General features: G+C 43.3%; 1 protein-coding gene across 6 annotated transcripts in view; it reads left to right on the forward strand.

The window, feature by feature from the left end:
• zc3h18 (zinc finger CCCH-type containing 18) overlaps positions 1-16,783 on the forward strand; it is a 201,761-nt gene that overhangs the window by 58,107 nt on the left and 126,871 nt on the right. For 4 of the 6 annotated variants that reach the window (XM_078210460.1, XM_078210461.1, XM_078210458.1 and 1 more), the window contains exons 6-9: positions 2,103-2,195; positions 2,753-2,904; positions 9,132-9,243; positions 13,199-13,476. In XM_078210460.1, coding sequence (XP_078066586.1) covers positions 2,103-2,195; positions 2,753-2,904; positions 9,132-9,243; positions 13,199-13,476 — 635 coding nt within the window. The remainder of the gene's footprint in view (positions 1-2,102; positions 2,196-2,752; positions 2,905-9,131; positions 9,244-13,198; positions 13,477-16,783) is intronic. The other 2 variants (XM_078210462.1, XM_078210464.1) reach the window with 1 other exon arrangement.

Below are 16,783 nucleotides of genomic sequence, written 5' to 3' on the forward strand. Positions count from 1 at the left end.
ACTGTCTACAGTGTCCTATCCTTTGCTTATTGTAAGATTGACTTTGCGCTGTTGTTCATTGATTGAAATATGGTGGGTGGTGAGGGAGGCAGTTGTATTTGATTCTATAGGGCGAGGAATGTCTTAATTTGCATTTTTCCTTTTTTTTTAACACAATATAACTGGCACAGTTCAGCACAATCATTTCACCATATAGAAAAGAAACAGTTGGTTTGTCTAACCCAGTGCTTTGACATAAAAAGAAGGATGGAGAGAAAAAGAACAAAATACAAAGAGGGAGAAGGGGCGCACACCTTTGTGTACTTTATATTGGGGACAGTACTCCCTGTTCTAGGAAAGCCTTGCAGTAGTAAATCTGACACTGTGGAACCTGTATGTGTAAGATAGGGACCCAATACTTTTAGGAATGAGTTCGACTTGGATCAAAGTATACAAGTTAGAAATTCCATTGGAATACACTCCATAATAATTTTGTGCCAATTTTGTACAGAAGGTGACTTGTCATTGATCCAAGAACATAAAATATTTTTCTGTGTTGCAAATGTTAGAATATGATGCAATCTTTTCTCGTTTACATCAACTTTGTTTATCTAGAAACCCCAAAATCAACAACACAGGATTCATCTCAAAGGTTGCATCAAATGTTTCTTTCAGCTCTTTTAAGTATACCTGACCAATAGTTTTAAATTTTGACATCAGATATAGTCCACTATTACAAATTTACATTTTTTAGCAAAGTTGGAGGCATGGTGGGGTCCATCTTGATCCTTAAACTTGGTGTAATATGCATTCGGTGTAGCGTTTTCAGTTGGAATGCCTTTGCTCTATTACAGACAGAAATTTTATTTGCATTCTCCCAGATAACCCCCCAGATCTCCTCTTCTACGTTCACCGCGAGTTCCTTTTCCCAAGTCTGCAGTACCTCTTGTGTATTGTAAGGATCTAGAACATAGCGTGTCATAAAACAAGCTAATTAATTGCTTTGGTTCCGTGAACAGTAATATTTTTTCTATAGGAGAGACACTGGCATTAAGATGCAAAATTATTTTATTGAGAATAAAGTCCCTAATTTAAGTCTCAAGCATTAAAAAAGTGTCTGAGGATATCACATTGTTGACACAGTTGCTCAAAAGATAATGAGGCAGCCTCTCTAAACAGGTACACCAACCTTGAGAGTCCCCTATCACCCCAAATGTCAAAACCATGGTCCATGAGAGCTGGAGGAAAATCAGGGTTTCTCTGTATCGGAGTGAGAGCAGAAGTTAGAAAGACCTTCCCTCTAAACCACAGGCCATTTTCCAAGCTCTGAGTATTATTGGATTCTTACATTTGTCTGGTACAGTCTTAAAGTCTCTTAAGAAACAAAAGAGTTTGTAAAGAATATTCAGTCTGACAAACCTCAGTATCAAGCTCTTCTTATCCACTCCGGCATAAATCTCAGATGAGAGGCTAGCTGATGGCACCCAAGGCCTTTTGATCTTGTAAATTGCAATTTGGCCAGTTTTAAGCAAGGTTTCTTTTTGTTCCGTATGGAATGGCAAAGCCTCAGACTTGGCAAAATGTATTTTATAATCAGAGGGCCAAACTAACCAATAATGTCAATGAAGCAGGAACAGAAATTTTAGGCTTAGACAAAAATAGTAACACGCTATCAGTGTGTAATCTTATGGTGCTTTCCACCAATAGTCAAACCAAATACCAAAGGATTTTGTCTAATTGCCTCACTAAGGACTCTACAGCAATTGCAACCAACAGTGGGGATAGAGGGCAACTCTGCCAAAATTATTAGATCTGTAACAGTTAGTGAGAACTGCAGCAAGTGGGTTTTAATAAAGCGTTTGTGTCCATTTATCAATATCTCCCCCCTCAGTCCAAATTTGTGTGTGTGTTTGCATTCTAATTACTGGATGGGGAATAATTTAGTTTCACTGCATTGCTGCTACCTCCAGTAGATGGCGGTCAGTTTCCATTGAATGTTGAATTTACTGTGTGAGCTGCTGTTTGAGTCTGAAACTGCTGGGAATTAGGATCCAGGTTGCCGTTGTTAAAGTTCTACACAGAATTATACAATGTTGTTTTCACAAAGGATTCTCTCTTTCTAGAGTGCTCCAGTAATTGATGAATTGATGCCACCCATTCCATTGGAACCTCCAGCAGAGAGCGCATGGGAGAGAGGCCTGCGACATGCAAAAGAGGTAAATCGTCACTCGCCTAAAATTGCACAAATTAATTCACCATTCTCACTCAAATGACAGCAGGTCTGCTGCCCCATCCCCAGGGCAGGATGCCTTCCATCCTGACTGGAATGTTAGCCTGAATTATGGACTCGAGTATCTGGGGTGGGATTTAAACCCATAACTTTCTGACCCCGGTTAGAATGTTTTCCACTGAGCATTGGCCCCAGGAACCTTGATGCACTCGCTACAGGTTGTGGGTGTGTAGGGGCTGAGAATGGAGAGGCAGCTGGGTGTTAGGCTTGCTTTGCCAAATGACCTATCCCCACTCCATCTGATTGGAATCATTTGACTCAAAATAATTCCAACTTGAATTTAAGATATTGCATTCAAGACATCAGATCCAATACTTGAGGCTGCCGGTTACTCAGATTCTTTAGAGACAAATGTGTGGATCTGGAGGTGACTGAGGGAGGGAGGGTCAAAGTGAGAGTAAGGAGTGAATTAAAGCACAGATGGATTGGCAGTGTGATGTTTAATTGAGGTTTGTCTTCAATCTTTAAACCTTCTACTTTCAGATGCTGAAAAAAGCCACCATCAGGAAGGAGCAAGAACCAGACTTTGAGGAAAAGCGTTTCAATGTCACCATTGGCGATGATGATTTTGATAAGGAAAATGATTTTTATCGGGACTGGAATTACCGTGTCGGAAGAGACATCAGAGAGCCAGGGTGAGCATTGAGAGGCACAGAAGCTGGTTACTGTGTTAAATATAAACATGCTGCCTGCTGGGTAATGAGCAAGCAATCTGCTTGGGCTCCTGCACTCAGATAGGATCCCGGAGTTAATGGCTCATTTAGTCTTTGTTTTCATATTGGATTCAAGATGGCAGCAATGTTCTGTTCCAGATGTAGCTAATGTGCTTTGTATGCTAATGATATCGAGTAACAAGACTTTATCATTGTCACCCCTCTTTATATCTTGTGAATAGTAGACATCTGGGGTGGGCTTCACCGAGCAACCCGCTGCGAGTTTTGTGGTAGCATGAGGTGGCCTCCCATTGACTGGTGACAGGATCATAACGTCATAGAGGTTTACAGCATGGAAACAGGCCCTTCGGCCCAACTTGTCCATGCCGCCCTTTTTTTTTAAACCCCTAAACTAGTCCCATTGCCCGCATTTGGCCCATATCCCTCTATACCCATCGTACCCATGTAACTATCTAAATGCTTTTTAAAAGATAAAATTGTACCCATCTCTACTACTACCTCTGGCAGCTTGTTCCAGACACTCACCACCCTCTGTGTGAAGAAATTGCCCCTCTGGACACTTTTGTATTTTGCACATTCTCCTCGTGTCTGTGTGGGTTTCCTCCGGGTGCTCCGGTTTCCTCCCACAGTCCAAAGATGTGCGGGTTAGGTTGATTGGCCATGCTAAAATTGCCCCTTAGTGTCCTGGGATGCTTAGATTAGAGGGATTAGTGGGTAAAATATGTAGGGATATGGGGGTAGGGCCTGGGTGGGATTGTGGTCGGTGCAGACTCGATGGGCCGAATGGCCTCTTTCTGTACTGTAGGGTTTCTATGATTTCTTCTTCTATGATTGTATCTCTCCCCTCTCACCTTAAACCTATGGCCTCTAGTTTTAGACTCCCCTACCTTTGGGAAAAGATATTGACTATCTAACCTTGTCTATGTCCCTCATTATTTTATAGACCTCTAAGATCACCCCTCAACCTTCTACGCTCCAGAGAAAAAAGTCCCAGTCTATCCAGCCTCTCCTTATAACTCAATCCATCAAGTCCCGGTAGCATCTTAGTAAATATTTTCTGCACTCTTTCTAGTTTAATAATATCCTTTCTATAATAGGGTGACCAGAATTGCACACAGTATTCCAAGTGTGACCTTACCAATGACTTGCACAATTTTAACAGGACGTCCCAACTCCTGTATTCAGTGTTCTGACCGATGAAACCAAGCATGCCAAATGCCTTCTTCACCACTCTGTCCACCTGTGACTCCACTTCCAAGGAGCTATGAACATGTACCCCTAGATCTCTTTGTTCTGTAGCTCTCCCCAACGCCCTACCATTAACTGAGTAAGTCCTGCCCTGGTTCAATCTACCAAAATGCATCACCTCGCATTTGTCTAAATTAAACTCCATCTGCCATTCGTCAGCTCAATTGATCAAGATCCCGCTGCAATTGGAGATAACTTTACTCACTGTCCACCATGCCACCAATCTTGGTGTCATCTGCAAACTTACTAACCATGCCCCCTATATTCTCATCCAAATCATTAATATAAATGACAAATAACAGTGGGCCCAGCACTGATCCCTGAGGCACACCACTGGTCACAGGCCTCCAGTTTGAAAAACAACTCTCTACAGCCACCCTCGACAGAAGCCAATTTTGTAGCCATTGGAGGATCTTCTGGTTTTGCTAGTTGTTAGCAGGGTTTCCTGTTGAATGCACCCCTTATCCCCGTGGCAGGGGCGTGCCATCAGCTGAACTGGAAGATCTCACTGGCGTGAATGGCCAGGAAGTTCCAGCTACGATTTCCCTGCCTAATTTAGGATACCCATGATTTTTGGTTAATGAAACCCTATTTAAAATTTCCATCTTTGTTTCTGTTATGTTCCAGATATCTCAAACTGCTGATAGTATTGAGTCTACACATTGTGGATTAGGATTCATCCACAAGTAAAACAGTAGCATAAAGAACAGTCCTTTTAAGCCCATGAAATTCAATTAATTGCATCAAAATAAAAGCAGTTGGACTGAGCTATTCTTCAAGGATCTGAATGCCAAAGTGCACAGCGTAGGGCAGTGGATTGGTCTGATTGGAACACTAATCAATAGTACAACTTCACTTTCAAAAACCGGGTCTGTAATTCTTCCCTTCACCCAGAGTATTGTTGGTATTTTCCTGATTTGCAGAAGTCCTTATTCAGTGACCAGCAAGCCATTGGACGATTAGATCAGCATCAAATTATTTGATATCAAAATAGTGATGGTGGATGTATTAAACAATCAGAGAGCTCCCTGAGGGGGAGAGGCGACAGTTGAATCAAGGATCCTGTTGCTGATGAGGGCCAGCTAGTTTTCCCACTGGAAAATGCGCGCGTGTCTTTCTAAACCAGATCAGCCTTGCATTTGCCTCTGTTCCTCCTGCAAGGCTAATTGATCTTATTTGTACAAACTCTTTACTCCAGCCACTAGGAGCTGGCCAGGACACTACCCTGAAACAGCCAGGGGCCCTCCAATTCTGTGCTGAGCACTGAAGGCACTGTGCAATGATCCCAGCAGTTGTTTGCCCAGCCAGTGGATATTAGGAAAGCTGATAACAAGTCATATCTGAGGTCTCATCAGTAGGGATGAGTGTACCGGGATGAGTTCTTGAAGTAGCTTTACGGTGAGTGCATGCCAAAGAAAGATGATTAAAAGTTGTCACTCCTCTGGACTATGGCTGATACTGTTTCCAAGTTTGGACATTGAAATGTAATGCTGCAGTTGGGAGTATTTGGGATAAGTGTCAATGGTATGACCGGTTCATTATCCTGGAGAGTTTGTTGAAGGAGTCGTTGATTGTTAAGAAGTTGTCACAATGCCGCCTTGACCCGGCTTGAGTTAGGCAAATTCACTGCTGCTTTCAGTTACTGCTCTCAAGCAAGTGCCACAGCTATCACGTTATTGAGGTGGAGAAATGAGACTTTGGCATTTGGTTCAGTAATTGAGCATGACTAAACTTTTAAGGCTGTTAATGAATTTAGGGCTTCAGCTTCTGTTGGAAGCATAGATAAATTTGAAAAAGCCAACCAAATAAATCCTTCTTCTACTTTCCTTCAAATGCACCAGCGACTTGGAGTACAGAGAGGCAATCAGTTACGGGTAAGGACTTTCACAGAATGTTCTTCACCATTGTCAATGTTTTCATTCATACATATGCTGGTCAGACTGTACACCCTGTCTGAGCTGGAGCTTTGCATGAATATCATTGCTAATTTCATCCCTGAAACAAAGGAAGGAGGGGGAGACTGGAAGAATTTGTTCCCTGTATGTAGGGGGGGGTGGAATTTGCAATCTTTACCTGGTCTGTAATGTATGTGACTCCAGATCCACAGCATGATTGACTCTTACCTACCTTCTGAAATGGCAGAGCAAACCATTCCATTGGATTATAATGAGCATTAAAAACTGACCTCCGTGAATAAATAAAGACTGCAGACCTTTAACAACTGGCAACAGCAGTCAGTTATCCTGGGTCCAAGAGGCAAAGCAAACCTAATCTGCAGGATTAACCCATCCCTATTCAGCTCCTTTATAAGTAGGGTGTTGATTTTTTTCTTCTCTTTCCTCCAAAGTCATTTTTACTCTTAATGAGTTAGAGTTGTATAAATGAATGGGCTTACACAACTTGAGCTCTGCCCAGTTTCACTGTGAAAGTGCCAGTGTAGGTGACATTGATTTGAGAGTATTGTGTATATATAGGCAGGTATGCTCATTTCAATCTTGATTGTAAAGTTCTGTTTTTTTTTGTTTATAAAGCCAGATTCTTCCAGTCCTTCTGCTTAAAATGCCAATCTTCTGCATTTCTAGCATATACCTTGTGCTTTTTCCAAATCACCATCCTTGGCTGCTGAACACGCTGATGTAAAAACCAATGATTGCACAGGAGATATCCACAGCATTCTCTCTTGTCTGGGGTACTTTAATAAAGATGACACATTTGCGCTGGGCTAGTGGTCCAAGGGAATAAGTTGCGCTGCCAAATATTGGGATATGAACTGCTATTCATGATTCTCCAAGGAACGGGTTCCCAATTCCACCAGTACTAATCGTAGCAGCTGCTCCCTCAACCCCACCATGATCGAGCTGCATTGAAGCATCAAGTAACAGGTTTTTGATCCAACCATGAAAGGGAAATCATGTTTGGCAAACCTGCTGGGGGTTTTTTGAGGACGTACCTAGTAGCATAGATAAAGGGGAAACCAGTGGCTTTGGTGTATTTGAATTTTCAGAAAGCTTTTGATAAAGTCCCACATCGGAGGTTAGAGTGAAAAATTAAATCACACTGGATCGGGGCCAATATTTTGGCATGAATTGAGAATTGGTTAGCAGACAGGAAACCGTAGGAATAAATGGGTATTTTTCAGAGTGGCAGGTGGTGACTCGTGGGATACTGCAGGGATGAGTGCTTGGGCCCCAGCTATTCGCAATCTGATGAGGGAGTAAAATGTAATATTTCCAAGTTTGCTCTCAACATGAAACTTGGTGGGAATGTGAGTGGTGAGGAGAATGTTAAGAGACTTCAGGTGATTTGGACAAGTTGAGTGAGTGGGCAAATACATGGCAGATGCAGTATAATGTGGATAAATGTGAAGTTATCCACTTTGAAGTTTATTTTAAAGTTTATTTATTATTGTCTCAAGTAGGCTTACATTAACACTGCAATGAAGTTACTGTCACTTAAAATCTCCTATAACACTCCAGCGCCTGTTCGGGTGCACTGAGGGAGAATTTAGCATGGCCAATGCACCCAACCAGCATGTCTTTCAGACTTTGGGAGGAAACCGGAGCTCCCGGAGGAAACCCACACAGCGATGGGGAGCGCATGCAGACTCCGCACAGTGACTCAAGCCGGAAATTGAGCCCAGGTCCCTGACATTGAGAGGCAACAGCGCTAACCACTGTGTCACCATACAGATGGAGAAACAGAATGGCAGAGTTCTGTTTAAATGATGATAGATTGGGAAATGTTGATGTACAAAGGGACTTGTGTGTCCTTGTACACCAATCACTAAAAGCAAGCATGCAGCAAGCAGTTAAGAAGGCAAATGGTATTTTGGCCTTCATTGCAAAAGAACTTGAGTACAGGAGCAAGGATGTGTCACTACAGCTATGCAGGGCCTTGGTGAGACTACACCTGGCGTAGTGTGCGCAATTTTGTTCTCCTTACCCAAGAAAGATTATACCTAAGGATAGATGCAGCGAAGGTTCACCAGACTGATTCATGGGATGGCAGGATTGTTGTATGAGGAGAGATTTGGTCGACTAGGCTTGTATTTGCTGGAGTTTAGAAGAATGAGGGGATCTCATACATTCATAAGAAAAAGGAGCTGAATTAGCCCATTCGGCTCATCGAGTCTGCTCCACCATTTGATCATGGCTGATATGCCCATCAAATATATAAAATTCTGACAGGGCTGGACAGACAGGATGCAGGGATGTTGTTTCCTCTGGTTGGGGGAAGGAGGGGTTCTAGAACGAGGCGTCATAATCTCAGGATACGGGTAGGCTATTTAGGACTGAGATGAGGAGAAACCTCACTCATTGGTGAACCTGTGAAATTCTCTACCACAGAAGGATGTGGAGGCAAAATCACTGAATATATTCAAGAAGGAAAAAAGTAGATTTCTTGACTCTAAAGGCATGAAGGGATGTGGAGATCACAGGAGTATGGTGTTAAGATCGAGGATCAGTCATGATCATATTGAAAGGTGGAGCATCTTGAAGGGCTGAATGGCTTATTCCTATTTTCTGTGTTTCTATTAAAACTCTCACTAGCTCAGTGTACTTGGTGAACCGAGATTCATGAATTGGAACTGTCCTTGATAAATGTACAGATTGGAAGTGATGATACGAATGGTCCCACTGGGCTCAGAATTCCCATTCCTGATCATTATCCAGCAACTGCAGTCCACCTAGTGGGGAAGTATTTATGAGAGGGTGGGATTAGACTGTTTGTGTCCAGCCCGGATGAACTGGTTGCTAGATTTCGTTGCCTAATCCTTTGCACAGAGTCATTAGTTGGGTCATTGCGGCTGCAGATAACCATAGAGCAACCGAAGTCGCCGTTCTGTTGTTAGTGTGTTGTGAACACTCCTGATTCACACAAGATAGAATGGAAATTTGAATACACAAACTTAAGGTATGTTTTACTTTCTTGGCCCTTAGGCCTGACCCCTATATAACTCCCTACTACGAACATGAAGTTGAACGGTACTGGCGTGGTGGACAATACGAGAACTTCAGAGTCCAGTGGACAGAGGCAGACTATCATTATAGGGTAAGCATTTTGATAAATAAAGCATACTTCATTAAATATTACCCTATATTTCTGTTCATTCAGATCCTTAAATCAGTTCCTGCATTGAAATTGAGTTGACCTGCTGACAGTAAAAATGAGCTGTAGCTGTCGGAGCCATCGAGGTGGACAAGCTCGTTAGGGAATTGGCCTGTTTAACCAGCTGCAGGAAGAAGGCCAGATCTGTTTCTTCTTTAATCCAAACATGGCCCACAGAATTATACAGTTTAGGTAGCCAAAGTCCAGGGCCCCATATGATTCTTTTTTTCCCCGAAGCTTTCTTAACTAGATCTGAACTGCTTCCAGTTGGTGGGCTCAAGCTCTGCTTGTCCCTAACTGAGTTCCCCAATTTGTTCCTAACCTGAAATTGTAACCACTGTTAAAGGCAGGGCATCTGATGGGATCTGTGCACCCCAAGATTTCCACTGTTACTGCTAATCTAAGCTAAGTTGCTGTTAGAAGCTGTTTGCTTATTATTGCATTGAGGAAAGTGCTGATTTCTGTATAAATAAACTATGATCGTAAAATTAGAACTGAATTTAGGTTTTGCATTAACACCCTGGAAAAGGATTTTTTTTTGATTGTGTGACCTCTTTACACCAGAGGACATATAAATTAGCACAGAAACCAGTCATTTACCCAGCCAGCCCAAACTGTTATTTTGCACACAAGCTTTCTGTCTATTCTACCCCACTTAAAATATCAAATCTAAAAATTAACATCAAGTTCTCTCTGCCATCTTTTGGATATTACTTAATTCAGGCAGTTGGATAATTCAGCATTTTCAATGTATTAAACTAACTTGGAATGAATGAAAGAAGACTATTTTAATTCCTGGATACACTCAGCAGGTCAGGTAGCATCTTTGGGTAGCACAAGTGAGGTAACACAAACATTTTGTTCAAATTGGGAGGTATCACAGATAAAGGGCATCGATAAAAGAATTGGACAAAGGGTGGATGGAGCACACAGACAGGAAAAGGTGACAAAAGGAAAGGGGAGTGGTTTGTATTCTTGGTGTCAACCTCAGTCACTGGATCCCACTTCTGCTTTGTCGTTTTTTTCGTGCTTTACTTCAACTTGCTTATTCCCCAGCCTTTTAGCTGTATACACTGTCTCATTTCTTATTTCTTACATTATGCCTCATATCTCATGCCTGTATAATTTCATCTATTTAATAATCTGTATGATTTTCACTTAAGTAATTGTGGTTCACTCTATCGTGTACAATAAAATCAGAAAATGCGGGTAATATTGACAGTCTGGAAGCAACTTGGAGTGAAAAAGAACAAAGAACAGTACAGCACAGGAAACAGGCCCTTCGGCCCCCCAAGCCTGTGCCGCTCATTGGTCCAACTAGACCATTCGTTTGTATCCCTCCATTCCCAGAATGCTCATGTGACGATCCAGGTAAGTCTTAAACGATGTCAGCGTGCTTGCCTCCACCACCCTACTTGGCAGCGCATTCCAGGCCCCCACCACTCTGTAAAAAACATCCCTCTGATATCTGAGTTATACCTCGCCCCTCTTACCTTGAGCCTGTGACCCCTCGTGATCGTCACCTCCGACCTGGGAAAAAGCTTCCCACTGTTCACCATATCTATACCCTTCATAATTTTGTACATCTCTATTGGGTCTCCCCTCATTCTCCGTCTTTCCAGGGAGAACAAGCCCAGTTTACCCAATCTCTCCTCATAGCTCAGACCCTCCATACCAGGCAACATCCTGGTAAACCTTCTCTGCACTCTCTCTAAAGCCTCCACGTCCTTCTGGTAGTGCGGCAACCAGAACTGGACGCAGTACTCCAAATGTGGCCTAACCAGCGTTCTATACAGCTGCAACATCAGACTCCAGCTTTTATACTCTATACCCCGTCCTATAAAGGCAAGCATACCATATGCCTTCTTCACCACCTTCTCCACCTGTGCTGCCACCTTCAAGGATTTGTGGACTTGCACACCTAGGTCCCTCTGTGTTTTTATACTCTTGATGGCTCTGTCATTTATTGTATAACTTCCCCCCTACATTAGTTCTTCCAAAATGCATCACTTCGCATTTATCTGGATTCAATTCCATCTGCCATTTCTCCGCCCAATTTTCCAGCCTATCTATATCCTGCTATATTGTCCGACAATGTTCATCGCTCTCCGCAAGTCCAGCCATCTTTGTGTCATCCGCAAACTTGCTGATAACACCAGTTACACCTTCTTCCAAATCATTTATATATTTCACAAATAGCAGAGGTCCCAGTACAGAGCCCTGCGGAACACCACTGGTCACAGACCTCCAGCCGGAAAAAGACCCTTCGACTGCTACCCTCTATCTCCTGTGGCCAAGCCAGTTCTCTACCCATCTAGGCATCTCTTCTTGTATCCCATGAGCCTTAACCTTCTTAACCAACCTGCCATGAGGGACTTTGTTAAATGCCTTACTGAAATCCATATAGACGACATCCACGGCCCTTCCTTCGTCAACCGTTTTTGTCACTTCCTCAAAAAACTCCACCAAATTTGTAAGAGTTAATCTTCCAGGTCTGTAACCTCTCCAGAACATGGGCAAGGTCACAGACCTGAAACACAAACTCTCTTTCTCTACACAAATGCGTCCTGACCTATTTGAGTATTTGCAGCATTTTCTGTTATTTTAAATTGCTGACATCTGCAGTTCTTTGCTTTTGGATTCCATTGTATGTGTTTTGTCTTTGTCCTTTGCATCTGTCTGTTCATAGCTAATATCTTCCACTTCATATGAAGGGTCCATAGCTAAACATTAACTTCTTTCTTCACAGATATGCCCCGACCTGATTAGTGTTTCCTGCAGTTTTTGATTTTGTTTAAGTTCCGGCATCTACAAAACTGTTTTTTGTCTTTTTCATTCCAGTTCTCATGGCCACATATTCCATCTTGATCTGAGTCCCAGAATTGTAACTGAGAAAGATGAAAGGAAGGACCTTGGGCTATTAACTCATGTTAAAAGATGCTCCATTAACACTAGTTGTTGTAATGACTTAATCTGGGATTGTGTTTTGACCTCATCTGCCACGCCCCCTTCCTATTGTGCAAATCTGCAGGAAATATTTACATTTGAAATAGCCCTTACAAGCGTTACCTACCAATAATTACTCAGGCATGGAAAATATTTCACAATACAATACTATTGAGAAATCGGTAGTCTGAGTTCTGAAGTGAAATTAATCCTTTTTTTCAACTTTTATCCTCCTTTCCTGCATTCCTCTTTCTGAAGACTATGGTCTTTCTATAGCCAGAAACTCATTATCCTGCTCAACCTGATCAATTCCTCCCTTGTGTGATGGCCCCACACTCTGTCCAACAATGGTCAGGGACATGATCCTTTTCTCCATCCTATAATCAGAGACCTCTCTGACCCAGCTAAAATAGCCTAGTGCAGTACAGAGTGAGAATTTAATCTGTGACCACCTATTTTGTTCTATTCTGTGTGACTTGATACAGCACTATAACTAGTGCTGGTGTTACTACCCACTGCTACTGTGGGTGGCACAGTGGTTAGTTAGCACTGCTGCCTCACAGCATCAGCAACCTGGCTTCGATTCTAGGCTTGAGTGTCTGTGTGGAGTTGGTACGTTATCCTTGTGTCTACATGGGTTTCTTCCGGGTGTTCCGGTTTCCTCCCACACTCCGAAGATGTACATGTGAGGTGAATTGGCTATGCCAAACTGCCCCTTAGTGCCCCAAGATGTGTGGGTTAGAATCATTAGCCATAGTAAATGTGTGGGGTTCCAGGGATAGGGTGGGGAAGAGGGCCTGGGTAAGAGGCTCTTAAGAGAATTGGTGCAGATGCAATGGGCCGAGGAGCCTCTCTTCCGCACTGTAGGGATTCTGAGTCAGTTGGAGTGAGAGACAAATATTAATGCTTCTTTAAGAATAGACAAAGAATGGAATCTTCTTTACCTATCCAGCAGGAAAGGGAGAGGGAAAGAGAACGAGAAAGAGAGCGAGAAAGAGAACGTGACAGACACAGAGAACAGCGGGAAAGGGAAAGAGAAAGAGAAAGAGAACGAGGAAACAGGATACGAGAGAGAGAGCGGGACAGAGAGCGTGAACGTGACAAAGAACGGCAACGGAGAAAAGAAGAGTGGGAGAGAGAGCGTGCAAAGCGAGAAGAAAAGGATAGAGCGCAAAAAGACCGAGAACGAGAGAAAGAAAAACCAAAGCAAAGATCACCGCCTCCGGCAAGGTAAGCATTTGTTCAATGTTCTGGTCACCTATCGCCTTTATAAGGGCAATGTTTTGGCATTGATTGTATCAACCTTAGTAATATGCATGATGTGTATGTAACTTCCTTTCACCCACTCAGAGTAGCTGCTGCCTTTGAGTACCCCATGTTTATGTCTATGAAATCCTTGTATCCCACACTTATATATAATTGTATTTTTGACTATGGTTGATAAGTAGTACAGATGTAGTGTGTCTAGAATCCTGGCATGAGTCAATGATAGCTGAATTCATAGAAACATAGAAAACTACAGCACAAAACAGGCCCTTCGGCCCCACAAGTTGTGCCGAACATATCCCTACCTTTTAGGCCTACCTATAACCCTCCATCCTATTAAGTCCCATGTACTCATCCAGGAGTCTCTTAAAAGACCCTATTGAGTTTGCCTCCACCACCACTGACGGCAGCCGATTCCACTCCCCACCACCCTCTGTGTGAAAAACGTCCCCCTAACATTTCCCCTGTACCTACCCCCCAGCACCTTAAACCTGTGTCCTCTCGTAGCAGCCATTTCCACCCTGGGAAAAAGCCTCTGAGAGACAACCCGATCTATGCCTCTCAACATCTTATATACCTCTATTTGGCCTCCTCTCATCCTACATCTCTCCAAGGAGAAAAGACCGAGCTCCCTCAGCCTATCCTCATAAGGCATGCCACTCAATCCAGGCAACATCCTTGTAAATCTCCTCTGCACCCTTTCAATCTTTTCCACATCCTTCCTGTAATGAGGCGACCAGAACTGAGCACAGTACTCCAAGTGGGGTCTGACGACGGTCCTATATAGCTGCATCATTATCCCCGGACTCCTAAACTCAATCCCTCGATTGATAAAGGCCAGCACACCATACGCCTTCTTAACCACCTCCTCGACCTGCGGGGGCGATTTTAGAGTCCTATGGACCCGGACCCCAAGGTCCTTCTGATTCTCTACTGTGCTAAGTCTTTCCCTTTATATTGTACTCCTTCATCCCATTCGACCTGCCAAAATGGACCACTACGCATTTATCTGGGTTGAAGTCCATCTGCCACTTGTCCGCCCAGTCTTGCATCCTATCTATGTCCCTCTGTAACTTCTGACATCCCTCCAGACTATCCACAACCCCACCAACCTTCGTGTCGTCAGCAAACTTACCAACCCATCCCTCCACTTCCTCATCCAGGTCATTTATGAAAATGACAAACAGCAAGGGTCCCAGAACCGATCCCTGGGGCACACCACTGGTGACTGACCTCCAATTAGAAAAAGACCCATCTATACACACTCTCTGCCTCCTTTGGGCAAGCCAGTGCTGGATCCACAAGGCAGCAGCCCCTTGGATCCCATGCCCTCTCACTTTTTCTAGAAGCCTTGCATGGGGGACCTTATCGAACACCTTGCTAAAATCCATATAAACCACATCTACCGCTTTCCCTTCGTCAATGTGTTTAGTCACATTTTTGAAGAACTCCACCAGGCTCGTAAAGCACGATCTGCCTTTGACAAAGCCATGCTGAGTATTCTTGAGCATACTAAACCTCTCTAAATGCTCATAAATCTTGTCCCTCAGGATCTTCTCCATCAGCTTACCAACCACTGAGGTTAGACTCACCGGTCGTTAATTTCCTGGGCTATCCCTATTCCCCTTCTTGAAAATAGGAACCACATCCGCAATCCTCCGGCACCTCTCCCGTCTCCATCGACGACGCAAAGATCATCGCCAGAGGCTCTGCAATCTCTTCCCTGGTCTCCCACAGTAACCTGGGGTACATCCCATCCGGACCCGGCGACTTATCTATCTTGATGCCATTCAAAGATTCCAGCACAACCTCTGGTTAAAGTGCACATACTCAATCTTTTCAGTCCACCGCAAGCCCGCAGTACATCCACCCATGTCCTTCTCCTCTGTGAAAACCGAGGCAAAATACTCATTAAGCACCTCTGCCATTTCTACTGGTTCCGTACAGATTTTCCCACCTTCACCTTTTATAGGCCCTATTCCTTCACATCTCGTCCTTTTACTCTTCACATATTTATAGAACGCCTTAGGGTTTTCCTTAATCCTACTTGCCAAGGCCTTCTCGTGACCCCTTCTGGCTCTCCTAATTTCCTCCTTTAGTCCCTTCCTACAAGCCGTATACTCATCTAGATCCCTATCTTCGCCAAGCTCTCTGAACCTTTTGTACGCTTTCCTTTTCTTCTCGACTAGGTCCTCCACAGCTTTCGTGCACCTTCTGTTTGTTCTGTTTGACAGTTCAGGACAGCAATTCATTTAGATGTTTAATGTGTTTTACATTGACATGAAAATAAGACTGTGCACAGGCATCCTGGGGCTAACCACTAATCACAACATCCATATCTGGCTGCACCTTTATGATTAAATGTCTTTGTACCTGACGGTCGTGATGTCCTTATTGAACTCCCTATCTTTTGTTGGGAACTGGTGTCATTAAACTCAGTACTGGTTATCTTAATCCACACTCTCATGGCCTGATTGAGAATTTTACGAGGTATTTATTAAGTCATCGACGGCAAGAATGAAGAGGAAATTAGTTAAAAGTTGTCAGGGGGAATATACTGTTTGTAATTTGAGACCAAGCAGGAAGTTTGGGAATGAGCTTTCAATGTTTACAAGTGTTTTGTGTGTATAGAGATCGGACTTTCAGACTTCAGATATGAAATTTCACCCCTTTCTCTGGGACCTATCACCAATAACCACATTGGAAATCCAGTTGGCTTTTTAGTCAACAGTGACAATAATTGCTTCCTGTTCTATTTTTAACTGTAAATGGGACTTGAAGCTTCAAGTAGGTTTTCTCTCAGGATCCAGCTTGGTCACTCAGTCAGTAAGTTGCTATAAGCCCATTGACTTCAGTCTATCACCGACAGCCCATTTACTATCTGCTTGTTATCTACCACTCTTCCATTCAGACATTCCCACTGTTTGTTTTGGACTTCTATATTCAAACACATTCAGAACATCAAACTTCCAACCATGTATAGATCAGAAGCCTTGCTTATAAAAACATAGATGATTTGCAGCCTGAAGGAGGCCATTTAGCTCCTCGTGTCTGTGTCAGTTTAACAATAGGCGTCCAGCCTAATCCAGCCTTCCAGTACTTGGCCTGTGGACCTGTAGGACACTGCGTTCACATCTAGGTACTTTTAAACATGCTGCGGGTTTATGCTTCTACCACCCGTTCAGGCAGTGAGTTTCAGATACCCATTCCTTCCAGCTGAAAAGACTTCTCCTCAACTCCTCTCTAATCCTTCTGCCAATTACTTTAAGTC

The sequence above is a fragment of the Mustelus asterias genome, chromosome 4 (assembly GCF_964213995.1).
Source record: "Mustelus asterias chromosome 4, sMusAst1.hap1.1, whole genome shotgun sequence".
NCBI lineage: Eukaryota > Metazoa > Chordata > Chondrichthyes > Carcharhiniformes > Triakidae > Mustelus > Mustelus asterias.